Source organism: Cajanus cajan, chromosome 1 (genome assembly GCF_000230855.2).
Source record: "Cajanus cajan strain Asha chromosome 1, NIPB_CcT2T_4, whole genome shotgun sequence".
NCBI lineage: Eukaryota > Viridiplantae > Streptophyta > Magnoliopsida > Fabales > Fabaceae > Cajanus > Cajanus cajan.
Genome location: NC_138517.1, coordinates 22,610,488 through 22,632,632, shown reverse-complemented (window position 1 = coordinate 22,632,632; position 22,145 = coordinate 22,610,488). Strand labels below are relative to the sequence as shown.

The following is a 22,145-nucleotide window of genomic DNA, read 5'->3' as shown; positions in this document are numbered from 1 at the left end:
ATGCATTTTCAGAAACTCAAATAGTGTTTTATCCAATAAAATTAATATATATTCAATTACCAAAATGACAAGTACTGAAATTTAAAGATTTATTTAATATTTTATAGATCTCTTTAGGCATGACAGTATTTTTCAAATTCAGATATTAAAATGAGTGTTTAGTTGTTAATAAATTCATGCATGTCACAAAACATTATATATAAGCCCATGAATAATGCTTCTAACATATCATCCAACTTTGAACTATTTCAGCAACTATGGCTCGGCCACTTGCAATGATGCATCCTCTACTAAGCTCTTCATCACACATTGGCCTTGTTGTTATGACCCTTATGCTGTGTGCCATGGCATTGCTTATGTGTGCTTCTCATTCATCACGCAAATGGCGTCACTGGATCTCTTGCTATGCCTTTCAAGAAGAGCCTGTCATAGAATTCAACAATGAAGTTGTTATGAGTACTTGTGGTGAGCCACAAGAAGAGGGTTCACTTTGGCAGAAGAACATACTCATGGGGGGGAAGTGTCAGCTCCCTGATTTCTCTGGTGTCATAATATATGATTCCAATGGCAATATAGTCAATCCTGCTAAAACTTCTCGTCCATTACTAACATGGAAATAAGGATCTGGGGAACCCCACAAGCCTTTTTCATTTGCAGAAGTAGTACTATGCTAGAGTTCCATTTGTACCACCCTATTTCTTCATGGTCTCTCGTTTAGTTCAGGTTTCATCAGTGAGAACAGATTGTTGCATTAAAATCCAAACAACTAGGTACAAAACCAAAGGCATGCATTGACTATCAGAAATGGTGTCTCTATTGTATCAATATATGAAACTCTTGTATTAATCTTTAATAGATGTGTATCAAAGTCTTAATAGTTAACCAACATGGAGTGATTGTGAATTTGTGATATGATTAGCAGATAATTATGTTCCTTAATCGTGTAGTTAGGAGTTGATTCTCAAATCCGTGTGTACAGAAGAATATCTTTTAAAAGAGATCAACTCTTTAAATAAATATCAATACCTAAATGAATTAGTTTGATTTTCAGCTAGAAGATACACGGTTCAACCAAAAATGTCTTAATAGTTACATATATACATGTGTATCAAAGTCTTACAGATGAGGAACTCAAGTTCAGTCAATAACAAATTAGCATGATTCATCAACCTGCGTGTCAGGAAAAGCACAATAACTTAAGACAGCAAACTATTCAAGATTAGTTACTAACTTACTATACCTTATAGCTCGATAATATTTCAGCTGAAGACAATAATATGACAGAAAACTAAAATGACGGGGGATAGAATTATATGGATAGACATAAGTTTTACAAAAGTAATTCTGAAAAAGAAAAAATGAAATAAGTTTTTTCATATAAACTAAAATTAGTTTATATATCAATTAATTTGTAGAAATTCTTTTATATTAGCTTTATGATGGTATAAAAGGCTATCTTAATTTTGAGCTTATAAGACTACCATTGTTGGACTATCCACAAATATTCAGTATTGCAAATTTTATGTTTGAGAAATCCAATCTCTAAAAGAGGAAGTATGTTTATCTTACATTAACTAGTAATATGATAGAAATACAATATATAAATGGAACAATTTTTATCTTATAAGTCAACTTAATAGGGTTGAGTTAGACCTAAAATTCACTTAAGCAAATTCCTTCCGTTTTTGTTGGTCTAAAATCAAGTTAGATTGGTTAAACATCTACCTTGTGCAAGTCAACTATCAGAGGTAGGTATGCGGTCAGTTCAAGTCAATGCTTATTTGACTTAAAATTTCACAATGGTGTATTGGAATTTGGAAATGCCATGCTTCTCTGTGATAATACAGAGATAAGGTTCAGGAATACAGTGGCATTTGAGCAATGTCAATACTTATCTTCACCAAACGTTACTGAGGATTTATTCATCCTACATTTTCTTATCAACGTGGATAAAGATGTAAACATACTAGTTGATAACAAAATTATTGTCAATTTGATGGGTTACACTAATGCTGTGGCTACTATGATTAACAACCTTTTCTCAAATGTTTATTTGCCACATATCAGTAAAGAGTATTCTTCTATTTGCGATGACTTGAAGAATTTCTATGAAAATCCTCGCAACAAGTACAAGGCTATCTTTATGCGTCAGCACTTCAACACTCCATGGAAAATATGAATATCATCTACAATTGCTGCAGTTCTACTACTTTTGCTTACTCTAATTCAGAGTATATCTGTCATCTCATTGTTTGTAAGGTGAGAAACTATGGTACTTTAAATCCTAATCATTTTGTTTCAATATCTCCTATTAGATTTTTTATCATTAATTGTAGCTTTCGTACCAACTCTTGATAGGTGTAGATATATATAGAAGTGTCAATAGTATTCACATTTATCAGCATTTTCAGAAGAAAAAAAATATATTATTACTCTCGTATCTTCTCATGGAGAAGTGGTTTTGTTTTTAGAGAAGCTTAAAATTGGCCACGATAGGAGGAAGTGAGTTTGACAATTTGAGAAATTGATGCTTTGTTTGCCTTAAATAAAAATTATTTAAGTTATGGAATCTGAACTTATCTAGTAGGACAACTTAATGATTATTACATTAAAGCAATATATTATTTGGTCTTTAAAATAGAACAACTTGTGCTTGGTTTGATTTTTCAGAAAATAGAAAAGGACAGAACAGAGAAGAAGAAAAAAAGTTATTTGAATGCAAAGAATTAGTGTTTATATTTTCATGATCTCGTTATGTTCTCATTATTCTATATTTTTCCAACATATAGATTGGTTCTATCTAGAAACCATCTTATTTTTTTTTTTATTAAAGAGTTACAATTTTTCAGATAAACACATTTTATATTATTCATATAGTCACATTATATATGACTTTTTTTTATATAAATAAGGTATATATTTATAAAGCACACACATATTTTATTAGTGAGAGACCTTTTGAGAGATGTCGGAACTCGAAAAAAATTCCGACTAGACCTTATAGCCAACAGATGGTTTGGACCTCCGTTGTAAAATCTCATCAGCTTCAGATTGCCCAAAGATCGGACTAATCCTCCGATTGATGGTTTTGAAAATGGTTCGAAGGAGTCACCATCGATATTTTACACAAAACATCAGAAAAAGAAAATTGTTTTCGCAAATTCAACTTTGGCCTTCACATCCAGAGTTAGATTCGGGGGTCGGTTACGTATGGAGAAGATATTAGGCACCCCATAGCGCTCGAATATAGTACCCTATGACAATTCTAAATTTATAACAATGTAATTAAGCTTTACCCCTTTATTTAAACATGCATGACTATTTATTTCTATTGCAGTTGTCCTATTATCTACATGATGACTATCCTAAGTATACAATTAAAGCAGTAAATAGGGAAAAGAGATTGAAACCTCCGAAGCAAGCTCTAATATTATCTTGTAAAATCGTTCAAGGGCATTTTTTTGGCAGCCTCATCGCTCTACAAAAACCTCTCTATCACTCAAGAGGGACCCTTAGACTACAGAAACTCCAAAGTCTTTGCCAAAGGGACCAAAGATCTTTTAATCAAGCTCTCAATGAGCTTTTTACTCAGAGTGCTTCTGAAAAGAGTCAAGAGGGGAGAAAGAATGAGGTGTGTGGAGTGTGGAGCCCATGGCATGTATTTATAGGCACCTACGAAGGAGAACGGTCGCTCCCAATTTGGAACGGTCATTCTGCATGTGTAGAATGCACATGGTTTTGCCATTTGGAACAGTCATTCTTGGCAAACATTTTGCAAAGTGGGAATGGTCGTTCCGACTCTAGGAACGGTCGTTTCTAACCCATGAAAGGCTTTTTGACCTCTTTTGATGTAGAGAAGCTTCCCGAATTTCCTGTGTTCCATCTCAACTCACTTCAGTATCTTCCTAAGCCTCAAGGAGTTGCTTCTCTCATCTTACAAGCTTCTTGACCTTTGTAGATAAAGCTCGGACAAAACTCGGTGTCTACAGGAGATGACTAAAAGAAAAATCATGAAAGTTTAAGTCTAAAATGGACAATATCTAACTATTGTGAAATTATGTGTGCAAATATCACAAATAACTAATAAAAAATACATCATTTTCCTCTTAATATAAATATATTCTCTCATACAAATATCATAACATAATCCATAATTGTGGAGTTGTGTGTGGAAATACCTCAAATAACCGATAAAAATAATAAAATATATAACTCTCTCCAATTGATATAAATATATCTTCTTAGACAAATATCATAATATAACATTAACATAATATTAAAGTCGCAGGTTGGATTGACAATCAATAACCCATAATTATAATATATATATATATATATATATACAAAGATTTCACTGAATATTCTTTGAAGAGAGGATTGTTGGGAGGATACAAACAATGTCTTACATCGTTAGAACATAAAGAGAAACAAATGTTTATGAAACACACATACTATATTGGTAAAAGGCATTTTTGGGAGATGACCAAAAATAAAATCATAAGGACTTGAGCTCAAAGTGGATAATATTTAACTATTGTAGAGTTGTGTGTGCAAATACTCCAAAAAATCAACCTCAAGCGTGTGGTTCAACGGTAGGGGTTGATCCACGCTTAAGCAAGGTAAGGGGTTCGAATCCTGCCATATGTATGCAGTCGCGTTAAATCTTGGGACCAGCTATCCCACCCTTTGAGGTGCCTCCAACGTAACGAGGAGATTAGTCACTGCTATCGACGGTGGATACTCCAGGGACGAACAAAAAAAAATACTCCAAAAAATCAATAAAAATAATAAAAGATAATTCTCTCCTCATGATAAATGTATCTTCTCAAATACAAATATCATAGCATAACCCTAATACTTTTGACTAAAAGAGTTAAAACTCATAACTTTTGGTGAAAGAAAACTTCATGTTGGATATCATCACATATCAATCAGAATCTGTTGGAGATCAGCATATATCAATCAGAATATTCAATCTGATTTGTAAAGATTTAATGTTAATAAGATCAATTTTATTTCCCCTCCTTTAATTATTTAGATACAACATTTATAGGGAGAATTATTTCCCAGATTTTTAGGGATAGATTAGTGTGCAGATTTATTCCCTTGTATTCTATTTATACCACTTATGTATTTTTCCCAAATCAGAGAAATATACATTATATTTTTCTGCATGGTATCAGAGCAGGATCTAAACCATCCCTAACCTAGCACCGCCAACCATGGGAGAGAACAAGGCAGAAGGTTCCGCCACCAGTTTGGTGGAAGGGCCTGCTCTTCCTATCACTGGTCACAAATTGAATGGCCAGAACTACCCTTAATGGGTGTGATCAGTTAAGATCTTTCTTCAAGGAAAAGGGAAGGAAGGTTACATCACAGGAGACTCCAAGAGTCCAGAAAAGGGTGACCCTAATCTCAACAAATGGCAACTGGAAAACAGTTTAGTCATGTCATGGTTGCTCAACACCATGACTAATGAAATTGGGGAAATTTTCATGTACTATGATACTGCCAAGGAGATGTGGGATGCAGTGAAGGAAACCTACTCAAATGTGGACAATACGTTTGTAGTATTTGACATCAAGAGCATACTCCATGACCTACGACAAGGTGATTTCTCAGTCACCGAGTATTTTAATACACTCGGTCGACATTGGCAGCAACTGGACATATATGAAGATGTTCAATGGAGCTGTACCGAGGATAAAAAGAAGTATAAATAATTGGTGGAGAAAGATAGGATCTACAAGTTTCTATTGGGGCTGAACACAGAACTTGATGAAGTCCGGGGAAGAATCCTTGGAACCAAACCTCTTAAAACAATCCGAGAAGTATTTTTGGAAGTGAGAACAGAGGAGAGCAAGAGGAAAGTGATGCTTGGAAAGTCAAGTGCAGTCCCATCCATTGAAGGCTCAACAATGGCAGCAAGGGGGAACCAGCCTCGTACATCTCAAAAGAAAAATCGGCCCTGGTGTGATCATTGCAAGAAACTGGGTCACACTAAAGACAACTGTTGGATCATTCATGGCAGACCTTTAGAGGCAAAACAGACCAAAAACCTGGACAGCAGAGGCAACATAGCTGAGGTAAATTCTAACCCATCTCCATTCAGCAAGGAGCAAATGGAAGCACTACAGAAAATTCTCCAGCAAACAATTGGTACAGCTACAGTGGCACAAAAAGGTAATTTCTTGCATGCTTTAAATACTAGCAAAGGAAAACCAAAGTCATGGATCATTGACTCAGGAGCCTCAAATCAAATGACTGGAGACTTAACTGTGTTTAAAAGCTATTCTCCATGCCTAAATAATTACACAGTTCGAATAGATGATGGGACTCTTTCTAAGGTCATGGGTAAAGGTTCAGTTATTATCTCACAGAATATTACCCTGAATTCAGTCCTTTATGTGCCTAAACTTGACTGTAATTTGCTGTCCATTAGCAAACTAGCAAGAGATTTGAATTGTGTCACTAAATTCTTTCCTAACCTATGTGAATTTTAGATTTTGGAGTCGGGGAAGACGATTGGCAATGTTGAAGAATGTGCTGGACTCTACCTCCTCCAAGTTGAAGAGTCAAAAGCGGAACCCAAGGCTAACTCTTGTGCAACTGTACCTCTAAATAGAAAAAATTCTATAATGTTGTGGCATTATCGGTTAGGCCACCCAAATTTTATGTACTTGAAAAAAATGTTTCCCACATTATTCAATAAAAATTAAGAGTTGTTTCAGTGTGAAATATGCCAATTGTCCAAACATACTTGTAACTCCTACCCGCCTCAACCCTATAAACCTTCTCAACCTTTCTCCCTAATTCACAGTGATATATGGGGACCATCACGAGTAAACAATGTCATTGGATCAAGATGGTTTGTCACCTTCATTGACGATCACACACGGGTCACTTGGGTTTTCCTAATGAAGGAGAAATCAGAAGTTGGCAGAATATTTGAGTTGTTTCATACTATGGTAGAAACACAATTTCAAAGCAAAATTAAGGTGCTTAGAAGTGACAACGGCCGAGAATGTTATCACTCTGCACTAAATTCCTACCTTCAGAAACATGGAATCATACATCAGAGTTCATGTGTAGATACACCTCAGCAGAACGGAGTCGCCAAAAGAAAGAATAGACATCTCCTAGAAGTGACCAGATCTCTCATGTTAGCTACAAATGTACCCAACCAATTTTGGGGAGAAGCTGTCCTCTCTGCAACCTACCTTATAAACAGAATGTCCTCCCGAATCCTCAACTTTAACACCCCTTATTCTACTCTCCAAACCTCATACCCTACGAGTCGTATCCTTACATCTATTCCTTTGAAAATATTCGGATGTTCAGCCTTCATCCACAATCTCAATCCTCGTCGCAACAAACTTGACCCGAAATCCATCAAATGCATCTTTCTCGGCTACTCCCCCCACCAAAAGGGGTACAAATGCTATTCACCCCAAAATATGAAATTTTACCACACCATGGATGTCACCTTTTTTGAGAATCAGCCTTATTACCCAAAAGTTGGCATTCAGGGGGAGCAAACTAATCCAATTGAAGTGGTAGAATCCCAACTTTTGGGATTTGAGCTAGTTGAATCTGTCCCAAATATAGAGCCAACCAATACTGCACCTACACAAGAGGAAATTACAGTAGAAAATGCAGAAAACGCAATAGAATTTTTGGGATTTGAGCTAACCGAATTTTCCCCAAATGCAGAACCAGCCGAGACTGCACCTGTAGCAGAAACTGAACAGGAAAATGCAGTAGAAATTGCACCAGCTGAAGCTAGAGAGAGAATTGCATCTCAACAGAATCAAAGCCCAGCCACACAAGGAGACAACTAGATGACATACTTCAGGAAGAGAAGGAAGGGAGTAGAGTCCAGCACAAATCCAAGGCAAAGCCATGAATCCAACCAAACTCCAGAAAATGATTTTTCCCAAGGTAATATCGTTCCTAATCCTAAACCTATTGATGACATTGACATTCCTATTGCCTTAAGAAAAGGGGTGAGATCCTGCACTCAACACCCCATTGAGAAATATGTGTCCTATGGAAAATTGTCACAAGGGTATAGGTCTTTTGTGGCAGCTCTTGACAGCACAAATATCCCAAGGAATGTTCAAGAAGCACTCCAACAACCTGAATGGGCAACAGCTGTAACAGAATAAGTCCAAGCCTTGGTTAAAAATGGCACGTGGGAAATCACCACTCTACCGGAAGGAAAGAAATCGATTGGATGCAAGTGGATATTCTCCATCAAATACAATGCCGATGGTAGTATAAACCAATATAAAGCTCGACTGGTGGCAAAAGGGTTTACCCAATCATATGGAGTGGACTACGAAGAGACTTTTGCATCGGTGGCCAAACTAAATTCAATTCGAGTCATACTCTCTTTAGCTGCAAATTTAGATTGGCCACTCCATCAACTAGACATCAAGAATGCCTTCCTAAACGGTGAACTAGAAGAAGAAGTCTATATGCAAATTCCCCCGGGACTTGAGTCATCCAGAACCTCAAGCATGGTGTGCAAGCTCCGAAAATCTCTATATGGCCTTAAACAATCTCCGAGAGCGTGGTTTGATAGATTGACTCGAGTTGTCAAGGAAGACGGGTTCAACCAATGTCAATCAGATCACACTATGTTTTTCAAACACTCCGTGGAAGGGAAGGTAGCCTTATTTATTGTTTATGTTGACGATATCGTTATCACAGGAAACGATTATGATCAAATCAAGCATCTGAAGGGAATTTTGGCCAAGGAATTTGAAGTCAAGGACTTGGGTTAGCTAAAATATTTTCTAGGGATGGAAATTACTCGAACAAAGAATGGTATTTATGTATCACAAAGGAAATATACGTTGGACTTACTTCAAGAAACTGGCATGCTTGGATGCAAGGCAGCCAATACTCCCATTGAGCTAGAAAAGAGAAGTGAAGAAGAAAGTCCACCAGCTAATAAAGATAGATATCAAAGCCTAGTTGGGAAGCTAATCTACCTAACTCACACTAGGCCTGACATTGGTTTTGCTGTGAGCTTAGCTAGTCGCTATACATCTAATCCAACTGAGGCCCACATGAAAATGGCGAATAGAATCCTCCAATATCTCAAAGGTACAACGGGTCGAGGGCTCTACTTTAAAAAGAACTCAAACAAAAGCATTGAAGTCTACACTAACTCAGATTGGGCGGGATGCCCCTCTGACAGAAAATCAACTACAGGCTATTGCTCCTTTGTGTGGGGAAACCTGGTGACTTGGAGAAGTAAGAAGCAACCTGTGGTGGCAAGGAGTAGTGCAAAAGCTGAATACATAGCTATGGCTCAAGGTATCTGTGAAGGAATCTGGCTTAAGAGGATGCTGGATGAAATCAGAATTCCCATCAATTACACTATGAGGATATTATGTGACAACAAGGATACCATAAGCATTGCAAAGAACCCAGTCCACCATGATAGGACAAAGCACATGGAGATTGACCGACACTTCATTAAAGAAAAAATTGACCACGGTATTATAAGTGTTGACCATGTTCCATCATGCAGACAAACAGCACACATCCTAACAAAGGCTCTTCCAAGGAACACGTATGAAAACATTAGATCCAAGCTGGGTATGATAGACATCTACCACCCAGATTGAGGGGGAGTGTTGGATATCAGCATATATCAATCAGAATCTGTTGGAGATCAACATATATCAATCAGAATATTCAATTCTGATTTGTAAAGATTTAATGTTAATAAGATCAATTTTATTTCCCCTCCTTTAATTATTTAGATACAACATTTATAGGGAGAATTATTTCCCAGATTTTTAGGGATAGATTAGTGTGCAGATTTATTCCCTTGTATTCTATTTATACCACTTTTGTATTTTTTCCCAAATCAGAGAAATATACATTATATTTTTCCGCCCTTCCCTTAATGAAAGAATACACACTTTCAATATTACAAGATACATCCTTTAACATTTTCATCTTTTCATGTACATATCTTTTATTAAAAAAAAACTTTCATAAAAGAATACAACTTTTCGTAAACGCATTTTTTCATGAATAAACATGTTTTCATGAAAGGATCCGATTTTTTGTTCTTTATGAAAATCTCACAAATTTTATAATTACAATAAATTATAAATCTTAGAATAGTGAAACCTGTAATCCCTCCTATGAGTTGGGTTAAGAGTTTGTCTACCTTTGAAGTTGTAAAACTCTCTTTTTCATCCCACTAGAAAGGTTTAGTAGGTTTTTGTATGATAATTGTCAAATATATCAATATTTTTTTTTATCAATCTTATATAATTATCGAACATATCTTATACTTTATAGTCTTATTTTTGTCAAAATTGGTTAATAGAGTTGTTAAGTCTTAGGTAATTTTTGATATTTTTTGTTTGTTTTAAGATACAAGGAAATGGATGCTAAATTACAAAGATATGAAGAAAAAATGAAAGGAACTCAACATTGAGAATACTTGCTCAAAGCAAGAGAGAAGTAAGTTCTAAGCGACTTCATGCTCGCTTAAGTGAGCCAAATGATCATTGTGAGTAGGGGTGGCAAAGTGGATCAGTCCACCTAAAGTGAGGTGGAACAAGTTAGCCTATCACAGGAGATGGGTTAAAAAATACAACTCACTTCACTTAGTGGTGGGTTGGGGGTTAAAAATGGTGGGTTGACAAGTTAATCCACTTTCAACCCATCGAATGTTTTTTAAAAAAATATTAATTGAAATATTTTAATATACATTATCAATTCAACCTATATTTTATTATTATTTATAAAATTTATTAGTGGTGTTATATTTTTCACAAAAAGGAGCATATATATATATATATATATATATATATATATATATATATATATATATATATATCCAATAAAAAAGTCATTATATATGAAAATGTACTAGTAAAAAATATGTGATTAAAATAATACTTTTATTTCATTTAAAGTGAGAATAATTACGTAGAAAAAAAAAGTTAAACTATATAATAAAAATATAATTCTGAGATAAATTCACTACAAATTTATCATTTAAAAACATTAAAAAAATGGATTGGAAAGTTGACCTATCGAGTTAGTGGGTTGAACCCGTCCATTTTGACGGGTTCAACGAGATAGATTGGGTCCAACCCAACCTATCAAAATTAGGCAGGTTGACCCACTAAATTTAGTCAACATTATCATGCCTAGCTTTGAGTGAGCTAGCACAAAAGCCTGAAGCACCATGAATTTGAATGCTTTGAACTAGCTAACACATCAATGTCAATGTGGATATATCATTAAGCTTGCTTAAGTGAGTCAACTTTATCGCTTCAGTGGCCTATGAAAAAAATAAAAACAAAAAATAAACATTTTTAGAACTTTATAAAATTAAGGCTCAAGAGAATAGAGAGACACTTCACATATTATACATTTTAGAGAAATTTGAGAGAATAGAGTGATTAGCATTAGCCATCATAGAGTTCTTGAAAGTCTGTATGTTTCTTTGTGTGATCTTATTAGCCATGAGTGACTAATTCACTTGTTGTTGGGGTTGATGTAGCTATCCTAGTCCATGTAATTCTTCTTGTTCTTATTCAATTGATGTTTTTATTCAGTTAATTGTTATTCTTCTCTTAGTATGTGTCTTAGTTTGGTTGTCCTCTGCATGATTCCATAAAATTAATTGAGGTTAGGAAACCCTTTGAAATTATGATTTAGAAAATAACACTAATAACATTTATTACTAGGAATATAATAAATCTTATTAATCAACTTTTATGTCCATGATCTTAATACGAATTGCTTAATAAACTTTACCAAGAAATTGAGATATGTCTTAAGGAATTTTGAATTTCTCATCTAAAAAATTAGAGTTTAAGTAAATTTGAGGAATTTTGAATTAACTTGGTAATTTTTAAGTTGAATAATAATTAAGAAAGATGTGTATGAGGAAAATTAGTAAAATCAATCTTTGGCATCTCTTATTATAAACTTTCAATTATCTTTTAACTTATTTTCTTATTCTTGAAACCCTTAAAATACGTTTGTTACTTTTTATGCATTCTTTAAACATATATATCTTTTTATTTTACCTAGTTAGCATTAAATTATATTAATTGGTTCTTACACAAGTTCATATAAATTTGATACCCAAATTTTTATCTATTTTGCTGCTTGCAAATCTATTTTACTACTTGTATCAATTAGTAAAGTTGTCAAAAGTCGTATACCATAAATGACATGATGTTTAGTCTATTTTGATTTTGTGAAAATCATGAGAAGGTATTTGGTTATGTTGAAATAGCATTGTTAGGTATTTAACCTGACTAGTTGAAAGGATAATACTTGCGCAAACATGTAATCAATGAGAATATATATGTGCACGTAGCGAGCGAGTCATCTCCATGACACAAATCAACCTCCTTTGAAGAAGTGGCCTTTGGAAACAATAGCTTTCGAAGTACTCGTCTCATATATAAACAAAAACAAAACTATACTATTTAAGAAAGTTAAGTAACATTATTTAATTATATCAAATTCAATTAAAGAATAAAATTTTTTCTTCAACTACCCTTCTATTGAAAATTGATATCAAAAAGAAAATGAATCGTTGGATTATTTGGATATAATACGTCAAATAAATGAAATATATTTTACTGAAGGTAACATTAAATAAAGTCATGCTAAGTAAATTTACTTATATGAGCCCAAGCACCCATATGAATATTTTTTATTTTACTTACCGGAGAGTATTCTAGTGAGTAAACTTTAGGTTGCCTATGCATTACTACCTACATTATGATAGACCCTATATGGAAAAAGTTTATCAGACATGTTATCCTCCACATCAAACTGTATAGGAATTTAATTAAAATTTTAAATAATATTTTTAAGTATTTTTAGATATAAAAACTTAATTAAAAACTACGTAAAACTATAAGAACGTACAAATAAATTTAGTCTAAAAAAGATAATAATATCTCAAACTTTTAACAGCCCAAACAATTGCTTAAAGCTACAAACTAAAATCAAGAACAGAAGTGAACTAAAAATTAGCTGTTATCTACAAATATGTTACAAATATTCGATGGATTTCAGCTATGAAATAAAGTAATGACTTAAATATGTTTTCCATCAAATAAATATAACAACTCTTGTTTTAGTTCCATACAATGCATCCAAATAATATTATTCATCGTCACTAGTTTTGTTCCCCACCTTGACGATAGAAACTAAACAGAATCCTCTATTTTTCAGGGGCATAATGGCAGGAACTAAAATCTTATGTAATACAACTTTTATCCATTAAATTATTATACCATAAAAAATATCTAATACAATCGTATGTAAAACAGCTGCCTTGAAAAACCATTAAATTATTATACTATTTTTACTACCAAAAAAAAAAAAAAAAAAAGCTTATCTATTACAAAAAGTGAGAGCCATTTACTTCCTACACGGTACAAATACAATATGACCCACAATCCACCACTTCACATAACCGAATTATTATTTGATGAATTTTTCCCCCTAAACCCCACAACATTGAGTTTAGAGTTTGTAGATTTAGTGGCACTGACCATTTTACTTGTTTGCTTATTCTCTGAAGCTTTTCTCACGCTACTTGCACTGGAAGATTTTACAGATTTTGAAACGTTAATCCCTTTCTTCATGGATTTGAATGGTGACCCTTTACCAGATTTCATACCTGACCCATTATTCCCTGAACTGGCACGACTACCATATTTTCCCTTAACTTTTGAAACTTTAACCAATCTTTTGCTCTTTCCCTTCTGCTCAGTGCTTTGTGTCCTTGCGTCCCTTCGCACACTATCTTTTGTTATAGCCTCCAAACTCTCATTCTTCTTTATTGCTTCCTCTATTTTTCTGGCCAAATCCAAGTCCTTTTTAGCAACCAAACTTGTTACCTTCCCTGCAAGAGAAAATTGAATTTTAGTTCTTCCTAATACAGCAAATTTGTAAGTCACAATCCAAAGCCCAATATATACAAACTGTAAGCTAAATTATGATCAGTCGGACACGCAAGGCAGCATGAATTTGGTACACAACAATATGAGAAGAAACCTTGTATAACCCAAAATGATACATATCTAGATCTTTAGTTTTTCTTTTCTTTGATACATGATGAGATCTTTCATACTGCAGTCAGAAATACTGCATGAAGATACTTGCATCAGAGCACAGTAATTCATTTTGTTATTCTTCTATTTATAAAGCAATATCAAGGCGATCGTAATTTGAGTAAAAGTTTGGTTGCAAAGTGTATATGCAAGAACTTTGATTGCACTCCCATTTTTACAAAATTAAAAGACAAAAAAACTTGTAGATGAAAAGAACAAGATTATCAATTTGATTAAACTGATGAACATGATATAAGAATTTGTTACCTTTTGCACCCATGCGAGCAGTTCTGCCTGTGCGATGAAGATAGTCAATCTAAAATAGAAAGGAAAAGGAATATTTTGTAACCAATTAATATCAAGAAAGGAAGGTAAGAATAGGTATTCAGTGACCCAATAGACCACTTATTAAATTAATAGATATGATGCTCACGGAATTCAAGGGGAAGTCAAACATGACAACATGATCTACATCCATGTCCAGACCCCTAGCAGCCAAGTCCGTGCAAACCAATGTAGGACAATCATCACCATCACTCTTAAACTTTCTGAGATTTTCAACCCTGGACTCAAGAAAAGCAATACAGATAAGTGGGCATAACAGAAAACAGAGATCTACATTGTTTTGCCCATTCTTTCTCTATTTTCTTTGTTAAGTAATTCTTTACATATGATATTGGCTATTATTTAATACAAACATCTGCCTGTGTGGACTTTAAACACATTTTGTGAACTAATATTCACTTTTATGAGCAAGCATAAGATGCAATGTCGGCACCTACATGTGTGTCTAAGTCTTAATAGTTACACAAAAGGAAGTTTAATACAAACATCTGCATGTATGGACTTTAAACACATTTTGTGAACTAGTATTCACTCTTATGAGCAAGCATGAGATGCAGTGTAGCACCTACACATGTGTTTAAGTCGTAATAGCTACGCACAAGGAAGTTCAATTCAGTAGTCAACAACAAATTAGCATGATTCATCAACCTGAGTGTCACGGAAGTCACAATTATGCTAAAGTAACAAGTCATTCAAGATAATTAGTAAATTTTTCTTGGTTAAGTTTGCAGTTATTTGCGATGTTCCCAAAGCAAAGGGTATTGTTGTCTCATAGTTACTAGTTGTCATAATTTTATCATAAAATAAGTGTGGAGTCACTGTTTTGTTGAACATTTAATAGAAATCTCATTTGTAAAATATATTTTACATTTTTCACTTTCAATTACATCTTATGCATGCATTGGATTTCTTTAATGTGAGGAGATGCAACACTGATTTGAAATAAAGTACCTACCTTGCAAACTTAACCCAGTTCAAATCAACTTTGGATACACCCTTTCTCACCTTACATATCTCCTACTTTAGAGTTTAGAGGAGTCAAATCATGTTTCCCTCTAATCTCTAAAATTTTAACAGTTACAATGTGCCTATATCTAGGCAGCTTAATTCTGCACCACAACAATATAAATGGGGACAAGTAGACAAGAATCTCAATATAGTATATTACCTTTGCTCTGCTGGTACCTCCCCATGGTAGTTCACAGTAGAAATCTGATTTTCAGCAAGATAATGATCCACAGCACGACTTGAGTCCAATGTATTGCAGAAAACCATCACCTTGTTGCCTTTTGCTAGGCTTGGCTCTAGTACCTACCATCACAAGATCACAAAACATATAATGAAAACCCAGTGAATTCAGAAAACATCCAAGCCAACCAGAACAATGAATAGTGACAAGCACATGTAGACTAAGTTGTCAAACTTGAAACAATTCCAAAGTACAAGATTATAAAAGAAACACCCCAACCCGTAAGCCAACCCAGCTCACCACAGGTTGAACTCATTTGAATTGTGAACTAAGTATGCTTGGCCAAATTGACCTAGGTTCTTGGCGAGTCAGATTGACTCGCGTGCAGACTAGGATTTGAAAGAAAAACATGTACCATGATTTCATTACAAGACAGCAAAAACTGATGAAAATGTTGAATGTGTTGTGAACAGACAATGAAAGAAAAACTTTAAATAAAGTACATGTTTTTTCATATATGAGGAAAATATATTTTGCATTTTGCTTATAAAATAGCCCAATCACTGAACATAATTTGGACATCCTTCCCAAAGGAAAACCTTGTGTGGCAACACAAATAAAAATGGAACAATGCAATAGTAGAATATTGAGTGTTAAAGATTTGGCTATACAAACACTCATCACTGGTTCCAATAAAAAATATTTCAATCTCATGTTCTACTTCTACACATCTTAACACAACCAATAAATATCAACCCTTGGTTGATATATACAACAAAAATGCCAAATGCAGGGGTATACCTGAAGTAATGCTTCAAGCTTGTTCTCAGAACCTGAAAGTTTAATAAAATCATGGCGAGCCGACGAAATCTTTTTATGTAATGTTGATGTGCGCAGATGAACAATGCCTTGAAACTCCTCATCAATCAGCTTTTGCACAGCCTGCAATACTCAAAGAAGTCAACATTGGAAGTTCATTGTCAAAATTAATCATGAAAAATGTTTTTACATTCATATAAATAATAGGAATTGTCCAGAGTTCAGAAAAGTGAAAAAAGGACCACTGCACTACACATTTACATATAAGGGCTCAAATTTTATGGATAAGCATCTAAACCATTAATATTTACTTTGCATGGCCATGTAGCCAACAAGATTATGGTGCATACACACCTTTGTCATGGTTGCAGTTACCAAGATAGTCTGAAAACCTAGGCCATCAGCTTTTGAAGTGCGGTTTTTTAATGGGCCCAGAAATTTGCGTATATCAGGACCAAAGCCTCGATCAAACATTGTGTCTGCCTCATCCAATACCTGAAAAGCATAGACCACCAGCAGTAAGTGAAGCCTGCAGGCTGCAGCTCATGGTTGCTTATTAAAAATTATCAATTGTGAGATACTCACCAAGTATTTGATGTCACCATATACCATATTTCCCTCCTCGATATGTTGAAGAACCCTGCCAGGGGTACCAACTACCATATCAATGGGGTTATTAAGTGAATCCTCCTGAGGCCTAAGCCGGCCACCACCACTTACCATGGTACACCTGAATCGTGCATGATGGCTTATAGACTTTGCAACTCGAAAAACCTATAAAGCCCATTTCATATTAATGTGTGCAATCCAACATAATAGAAGTGATCACTAGAACATGAGTAGAAAGCATTTTACCTGCTCAGACAACTCCCTTGTAGGACAAAGCACAACAGCTCGGGGACGTCTGGGCTTCAACAGTATTCCATTCAGTTGTTCATCCCGTCTTAGCAACTGCAGGTACAGCAACAAATTAACAGAGTCTCAGCTTCCTCAATAGATAGCTAGACAAGTTTGCCTTAGCTAAAGCTAAATAACATAAGAAACAAAAGTAATGAAGGGAAAAGTTCTTCAAAAACAAGTTAAACCAATCTGTAAAATGACATCCCAAACATCAAACAATTAATGGTAACCATTTCCACACATGGTGAAAGCATGAAGTACCACACAAACACATAAAATGCAAAAATACAAATCACTCCCATGTAAAAGCACATGTACAAGTTCCTGCTGTGAAATTAACGTTGCTCATGCCTAGAAAGCATGGATACAAAATGGAAAATAAGACACGATACCACACAAACACAAGATAATAGCAAATTTTAAAACCCATAATATAATACAAGACCATAACACAATGTATAAAACTAGTATAAAATTATCACCCAACTCAAATCTTAAATCTTAAGATAAAAATGAATGAGTCATGCCCATACCTAGTAAATATGGATACAACATGGATGCAGATATGTAATGACCCAGACACAAACAAGAATAGCAATTTTTAAAAATCATAATACAAGACTATGTAAAATTATCACACAACACAAATCCTAAATCAAAAGAGAAAACAATGTCTTAAAAAATGAATATGTAAAATTATCACACAACACAAATCCTAAATCAAAAGAGAAAACAATGTCTTAAAAATGAATAAGAGTCACTCTAAACATAATAAAACATTACATTGTCATATTCCTATCTGTATTGGTATAGAAGTTTGTGTTTAATAAGCATGTAATGTTGGTCTAAAAGATTTTCCGCTATCAACCAATCAAAAATCATCCTCAGTATGACTTCTACAGTAGTTATTATAAAAGTCACCAAACTTATCTTATATGGTGGTTTGTAATTAGATAATAGGGTAAAAATATCTTACATTGTTTGCTAAGGTATAAAGAATTATTCCAAGAAAAAGGGAACTTAGAAATATCGCATTACCATGTTCGATACAAGTTTTAAAAATACATTCCCAAGAATATTTGATTTCCAGAAATATAAAATATTCATTTTCATATTTACCTTACTTTTTTATTCCCAAAGTAAAAGATAGGTTATCTTACATTCTCATGGGAGCGGAAGTCACCTTCTAAAATGGCTACCACATCCCCACTTCATTCTACATTTCTTCTTCTACTTTTATTTTTTCAATTTTTTAATTAAATAAATTATAATCTTTTTCTCCCAACCATTAAAGATAGTTAGACAGGTTTCCCAACAAATATTAATTATCACTAGAACTAATGAATATTTCACACCGATAACATGATTGTAGAAAAAAAAAAATACTAAATGCCAACCAAACATGTTCATAAGAATAATATTCCTACTCATGTTATACCTTAAAACAAACCACCCAAAAAATTTAAAGTATTTTTAAAATATATATAATTTAATTATTGAGTATTGGAACTTTCTTTTTTTTTTTTTTTTTGTACCAATGTTATAAGGTTTCGCCTTAGACTAATCTGATTCGAAGGAAAAGTAAGTAAAGTCTGACCAAAGATCATTTCTGTCAAGAATCGAACTCGCATATTGCCGGAACCACATGGACATATCACTATTTTTCCAGCAGGTTCGAACCTAAGACCATTGTATCCCAACTCCCACGCTGACCTATGGTTTTGACACATCACTATTTTTCTCTTTTTAGTTTTTTATTAGTATGAATTACAAATACGGCAGCAAATTCAAACTAAGGGAGGTGTATTAGATTAGGATTTTAAAGGACTTTTTTAGTTAAAAAAAATCTTGCGGATTTTAAAAGACTTTGCAGGATTTTCATGACTTTTAAGATTTTGCAGGATTCTATAAGACTTAAAATCAGGAATTTAATGGATTCTGTCAGACTTTTAAATCAGGATTTTAATAGATTCTGTGGAATTTTGTGGATTTTGTAGAATTTTTGTAGAGTTTTGACATTTGATAAGATTTAAAAAAAAATCATGCATTCAAATTTAAAAAGAGTCAAAGCAAAAATAATAAAAAAAAACAATAATGTCTAGATAAATAATAATAATAATAATTCTCCATAATATCCTATCCTTTTTTTCTAGCATCCACTATCAATTGTAACAATTCATCGGAATCCTCCTTAGCCCAAGCTTCGTCTTTTTTTCTCTTTTCCTTTTCCTTTATTATTTCCTTGTGAATCTCCCATTTGAATTACTAAAACAATATATGTTGAAAAGTAGTTATATAAATAATTATGGATAAGAGACAAAATATATAAAATTATATTATTATTTTTAAAAGCACACCAATCATACAAGATCGAATATATCTTGGCTATCCAAATGGATCAAACATCTCAGTTATTATAAAAAAAATGCAAAAACAGAAATATAGAAACATAAGATAATTTTTTATATTAAAAAAAATCAGTATATTTGATACTGGAAAAATATTTAGATATATAATTTTTTTTATATAAACAGAAATATTTAGATATAGAGAATATATATATATATATATTATTTAAGTTATATATTATATGATAATTTTTAACGATATTTATAAATGTAAATTATTCTAACAAATATTTTAACAATATTTCCTATTTTTTTTTTAAATAAGCTAATGAAGACATAAATTCTAAATCCTAAAAAATTAGATACTGTAATGTCTTATGTTTTTTTTTTTAAATATAAAAAAATCCTAATTTCACAATATAAAAGTAAAAAGAAAAATTCATAGTAAAAAAAAGAAAATAATTGTTGAGTCATAAAAGGAGGAGGGATCGCAATTTTTATGCTGAAAGAGTTCTTCTCCCAACTAAGATCCATTTTCATCTCATTCTACTCACAGAAACCCTAACAAATTCATCTTATATATGTATATATATATATATTATAGAGATTATGATATCAATTTCATCTTTCACCTTTTTCTTTTCTTGACGTGTGTTATAAAAAAAATTACTACTTGAAAGTTAAAATTTCAAGCATTTTTTTGTGTTATATAAAGGAACAAATTCAACTACATAGAATAAAATAAAGCAAGTCAATTAAAGAGAACGAATAGAAAAATAAAGCAAGTCAATGACACTATCATTTACATATCGGAGTTTCACAAAATAGGGGAATGAGATGAGAACAGTACTACAATATTATATATGAGCAATGAACAATAATGCAATATTATTAGTAGAGAAAAAAATGGAGAAAACAGGAGCATAGAAAAAAAATATGAAAAACTCACTTGAAAATTCTTGAAACAGTCACTTCAAACAATCCTTCAAAATTCGATGGGTTTGGATGGGATTATTTTATGAATCTGGTATTTATAAATAACACTAGAAAGTTCTTCAAAATCCCTCTTATACAACAATCCTTTAAAATCATTATATTTTTTAATACCAATAGATCTCAAATGAATACCAGTGGATTTTAATGGACTCTTTAAAAAATCTTGAAAATTCAGATTGAATATCACTGGATTAATTTTAAGTGATTGTTTTTAAGTGACATAAAATCCTGATTGAATACCAACGGACTTTTTTACTCAAAAAAAATCTTTTAAAATCCTATAAAATCCTAAACCAATACATCCCCTGAGACAACAATGTAGCAACTCCCACCACTAGGCCAACCCTGGAGTTTTAAGATATCACTATCATAAACTTTCTGAGCTCACAATTTACACTGAAAAAATCTCACTTTGAAAACGAATGCAAAACAAGTACCTGAACAAGGGGAAGAAAGTAAGCAAGGGTCTTGCCAGAGCCAGTATGAGACCCCAAAACGACGCTCTTCTCCTCCAAAACGGCGGGGATACCAATACCCTGAATCTCCGTAGGCACTTCAATTCCCATTTCCCTAACCGCCCCCATGACCTCCTCGCTCACTCCCAACTCCTCGAAGCTCGCAACCACCTTCTTCTCCTTAACCCTCTCATTCTCCGCAACGGAACCACTTCCACCCTTCGCCCTCTTCCTCGGTTCGGGGGCGGTTTTCGCGGCGTCCCTGAGGTGCCGGGCTCGGAGCCTCTCGAGGAGCACCGAGTGCTTCGCGGCGGCGGCTTCCGGTGCCGCCGCGACGGAGCAGAGGGGGCGGAGGCGGAGGGGGAGGCGCTTGGCGAGGAGGCGCGTGAGGGGAGAGGAGGAGGAGAGGGTGAAGAGGGTTCTTCCTGTGGCTCCCGCCATGTGTGTGGCGCTTTGGGGGTTTAGGTTCAGATAACCGAGGGGTCCTTTTAGAATTAGAAGCATTGTGGATATTTTGAAGCATCCATAATGGTTTTGCAAGCCAAATGTAACCCAGCACTCATTAGGATATTTTACTGTTTTTTTTTGTTACAACACACTGGGATATTTTAAATATTTAAATAAAAATGAGGTATAGCATCTTAATTTTAACGGTTTTTTTGGTATTTTTATGTAATTAAAATTTAAATAAATAAATATTTTTTATTATTTATAGTGAAAATTTAAATTATAATATGAGATTGTTTTTAATTATTAACTATTTTTTTAAAATTACTTTAGAGATAAAAGAGAATAAATTGAAAGAGAACGATGATTAAATCTCGGAAGGTGATAAGTAGTCTCCTTAATCAGATAAGAAGTGATAATTTGGTGAAATGTATTTAATGCACCAATGGACACTTTACTTTATAAGGAAAATGAAGAAAGACAAAGAAGCCTATGAGAAAAACTCAAGAATTTGTAACAG

General features: G+C 33.7%; 3 protein-coding genes across 3 annotated transcripts; 2 read left to right on the top strand and 1 right to left on the bottom strand.

The window, feature by feature from the left end:
- The first annotated feature begins 257 nt into the window (after nt 1–257).
- On the top strand, nt 258–620 carry LOC109803733 (nucleolar protein). Its single transcript, XM_020365413.3, has one exon. It carries the CDS (start codon nt 258–260, stop codon nt 618–620), a length of 363 nt encoding a protein of 120 aa, XP_020221002.1.
- A 4,602-nt stretch (nt 621–5,222) lies between these two features.
- LOC145953014 (uncharacterized) lies at nt 5,223–7,841 on the top strand. Its single transcript, XM_083066338.1, has 5 exons — nt 5,223–5,289; nt 5,335–5,610; nt 5,773–6,347; nt 6,504–6,611; nt 6,732–7,841. Exons 1-5 carry the CDS (start codon nt 5,223–5,225, stop codon nt 7,839–7,841), a joined length of 2,136 nt encoding a protein of 711 aa, XP_082922464.1.
- A 5,426-nt stretch (nt 7,842–13,267) lies between these two features.
- Nucleotides 13,268–21,706, bottom strand: RH39. Its single transcript, XM_020365209.3, has 9 exons — nt 21,161–21,706; nt 17,335–17,430; nt 17,065–17,253; nt 16,834–16,974; nt 16,462–16,602; nt 15,640–15,782; nt 14,560–14,689; nt 14,394–14,442; nt 13,268–13,918 (listed from the first exon to the last, which is right to left on the bottom strand). Exons 1-9 carry the CDS (start codon nt 21,680–21,682, stop codon nt 13,479–13,481), a joined length of 1,851 nt encoding a protein of 616 aa, XP_020220798.2. The 5' UTR covers nt 21,683–21,706; the 3' UTR covers nt 13,268–13,478.
- Nucleotides 21,707–22,145: the final 439 nt, after the last annotated feature.

What these genes read in the sequence shown, in the direction of transcription:
- LOC109803733 (XM_020365413.3), top strand. Translation starts at nt 258, where the DNA reads ATGGCTCGGCCACTTGCAATGATGCATCCTCTACTAAGCTCTTCATCA.
- LOC145953014 (XM_083066338.1), top strand. Translation starts at nt 5,223, where the DNA reads ATGGGAGAGAACAAGGCAGAAGGTTCCGCCACCAGTTTGGTGGAAGGG. An exon ending in ATGATGGGACTCTTTCTAAG is followed by an intron (nt 6,348 to 6,503) that starts GTCATGGGTAAA and finishes TGTGAATTTTAG; the next exon opens with ATTTTGGAGTCGGGGAAGAC. An exon ending in AGGCTAACTCTTGTGCAACT is followed by an intron (nt 6,612 to 6,731) that starts GTACCTCTAAAT and finishes GAGTTGTTTCAG; the next exon opens with TGTGAAATATGCCAATTGTC.
- RH39 (XM_020365209.3), bottom strand. Translation starts at nt 21,682, where the DNA reads ATGCTTCTAATTCTAAAAGGACCCCTCGGTTATCTGAACCTAAACCCC. An exon ending in CAAGGGAGTTGTCTGAGCAG is followed by an intron (nt 17,254 to 17,334) that starts GTAAAATGCTTT and finishes TGGGCTTTATAG; the next exon opens with GTTTTTCGAGTTGCAAAGTC. An exon ending in AGCTTGAAGCATTACTTCAG is followed by an intron (nt 15,783 to 16,461) that starts GTATACCCCTGC and finishes TTGTGATGGTAG; the next exon opens with GTACTAGAGCCAAGCCTAGC.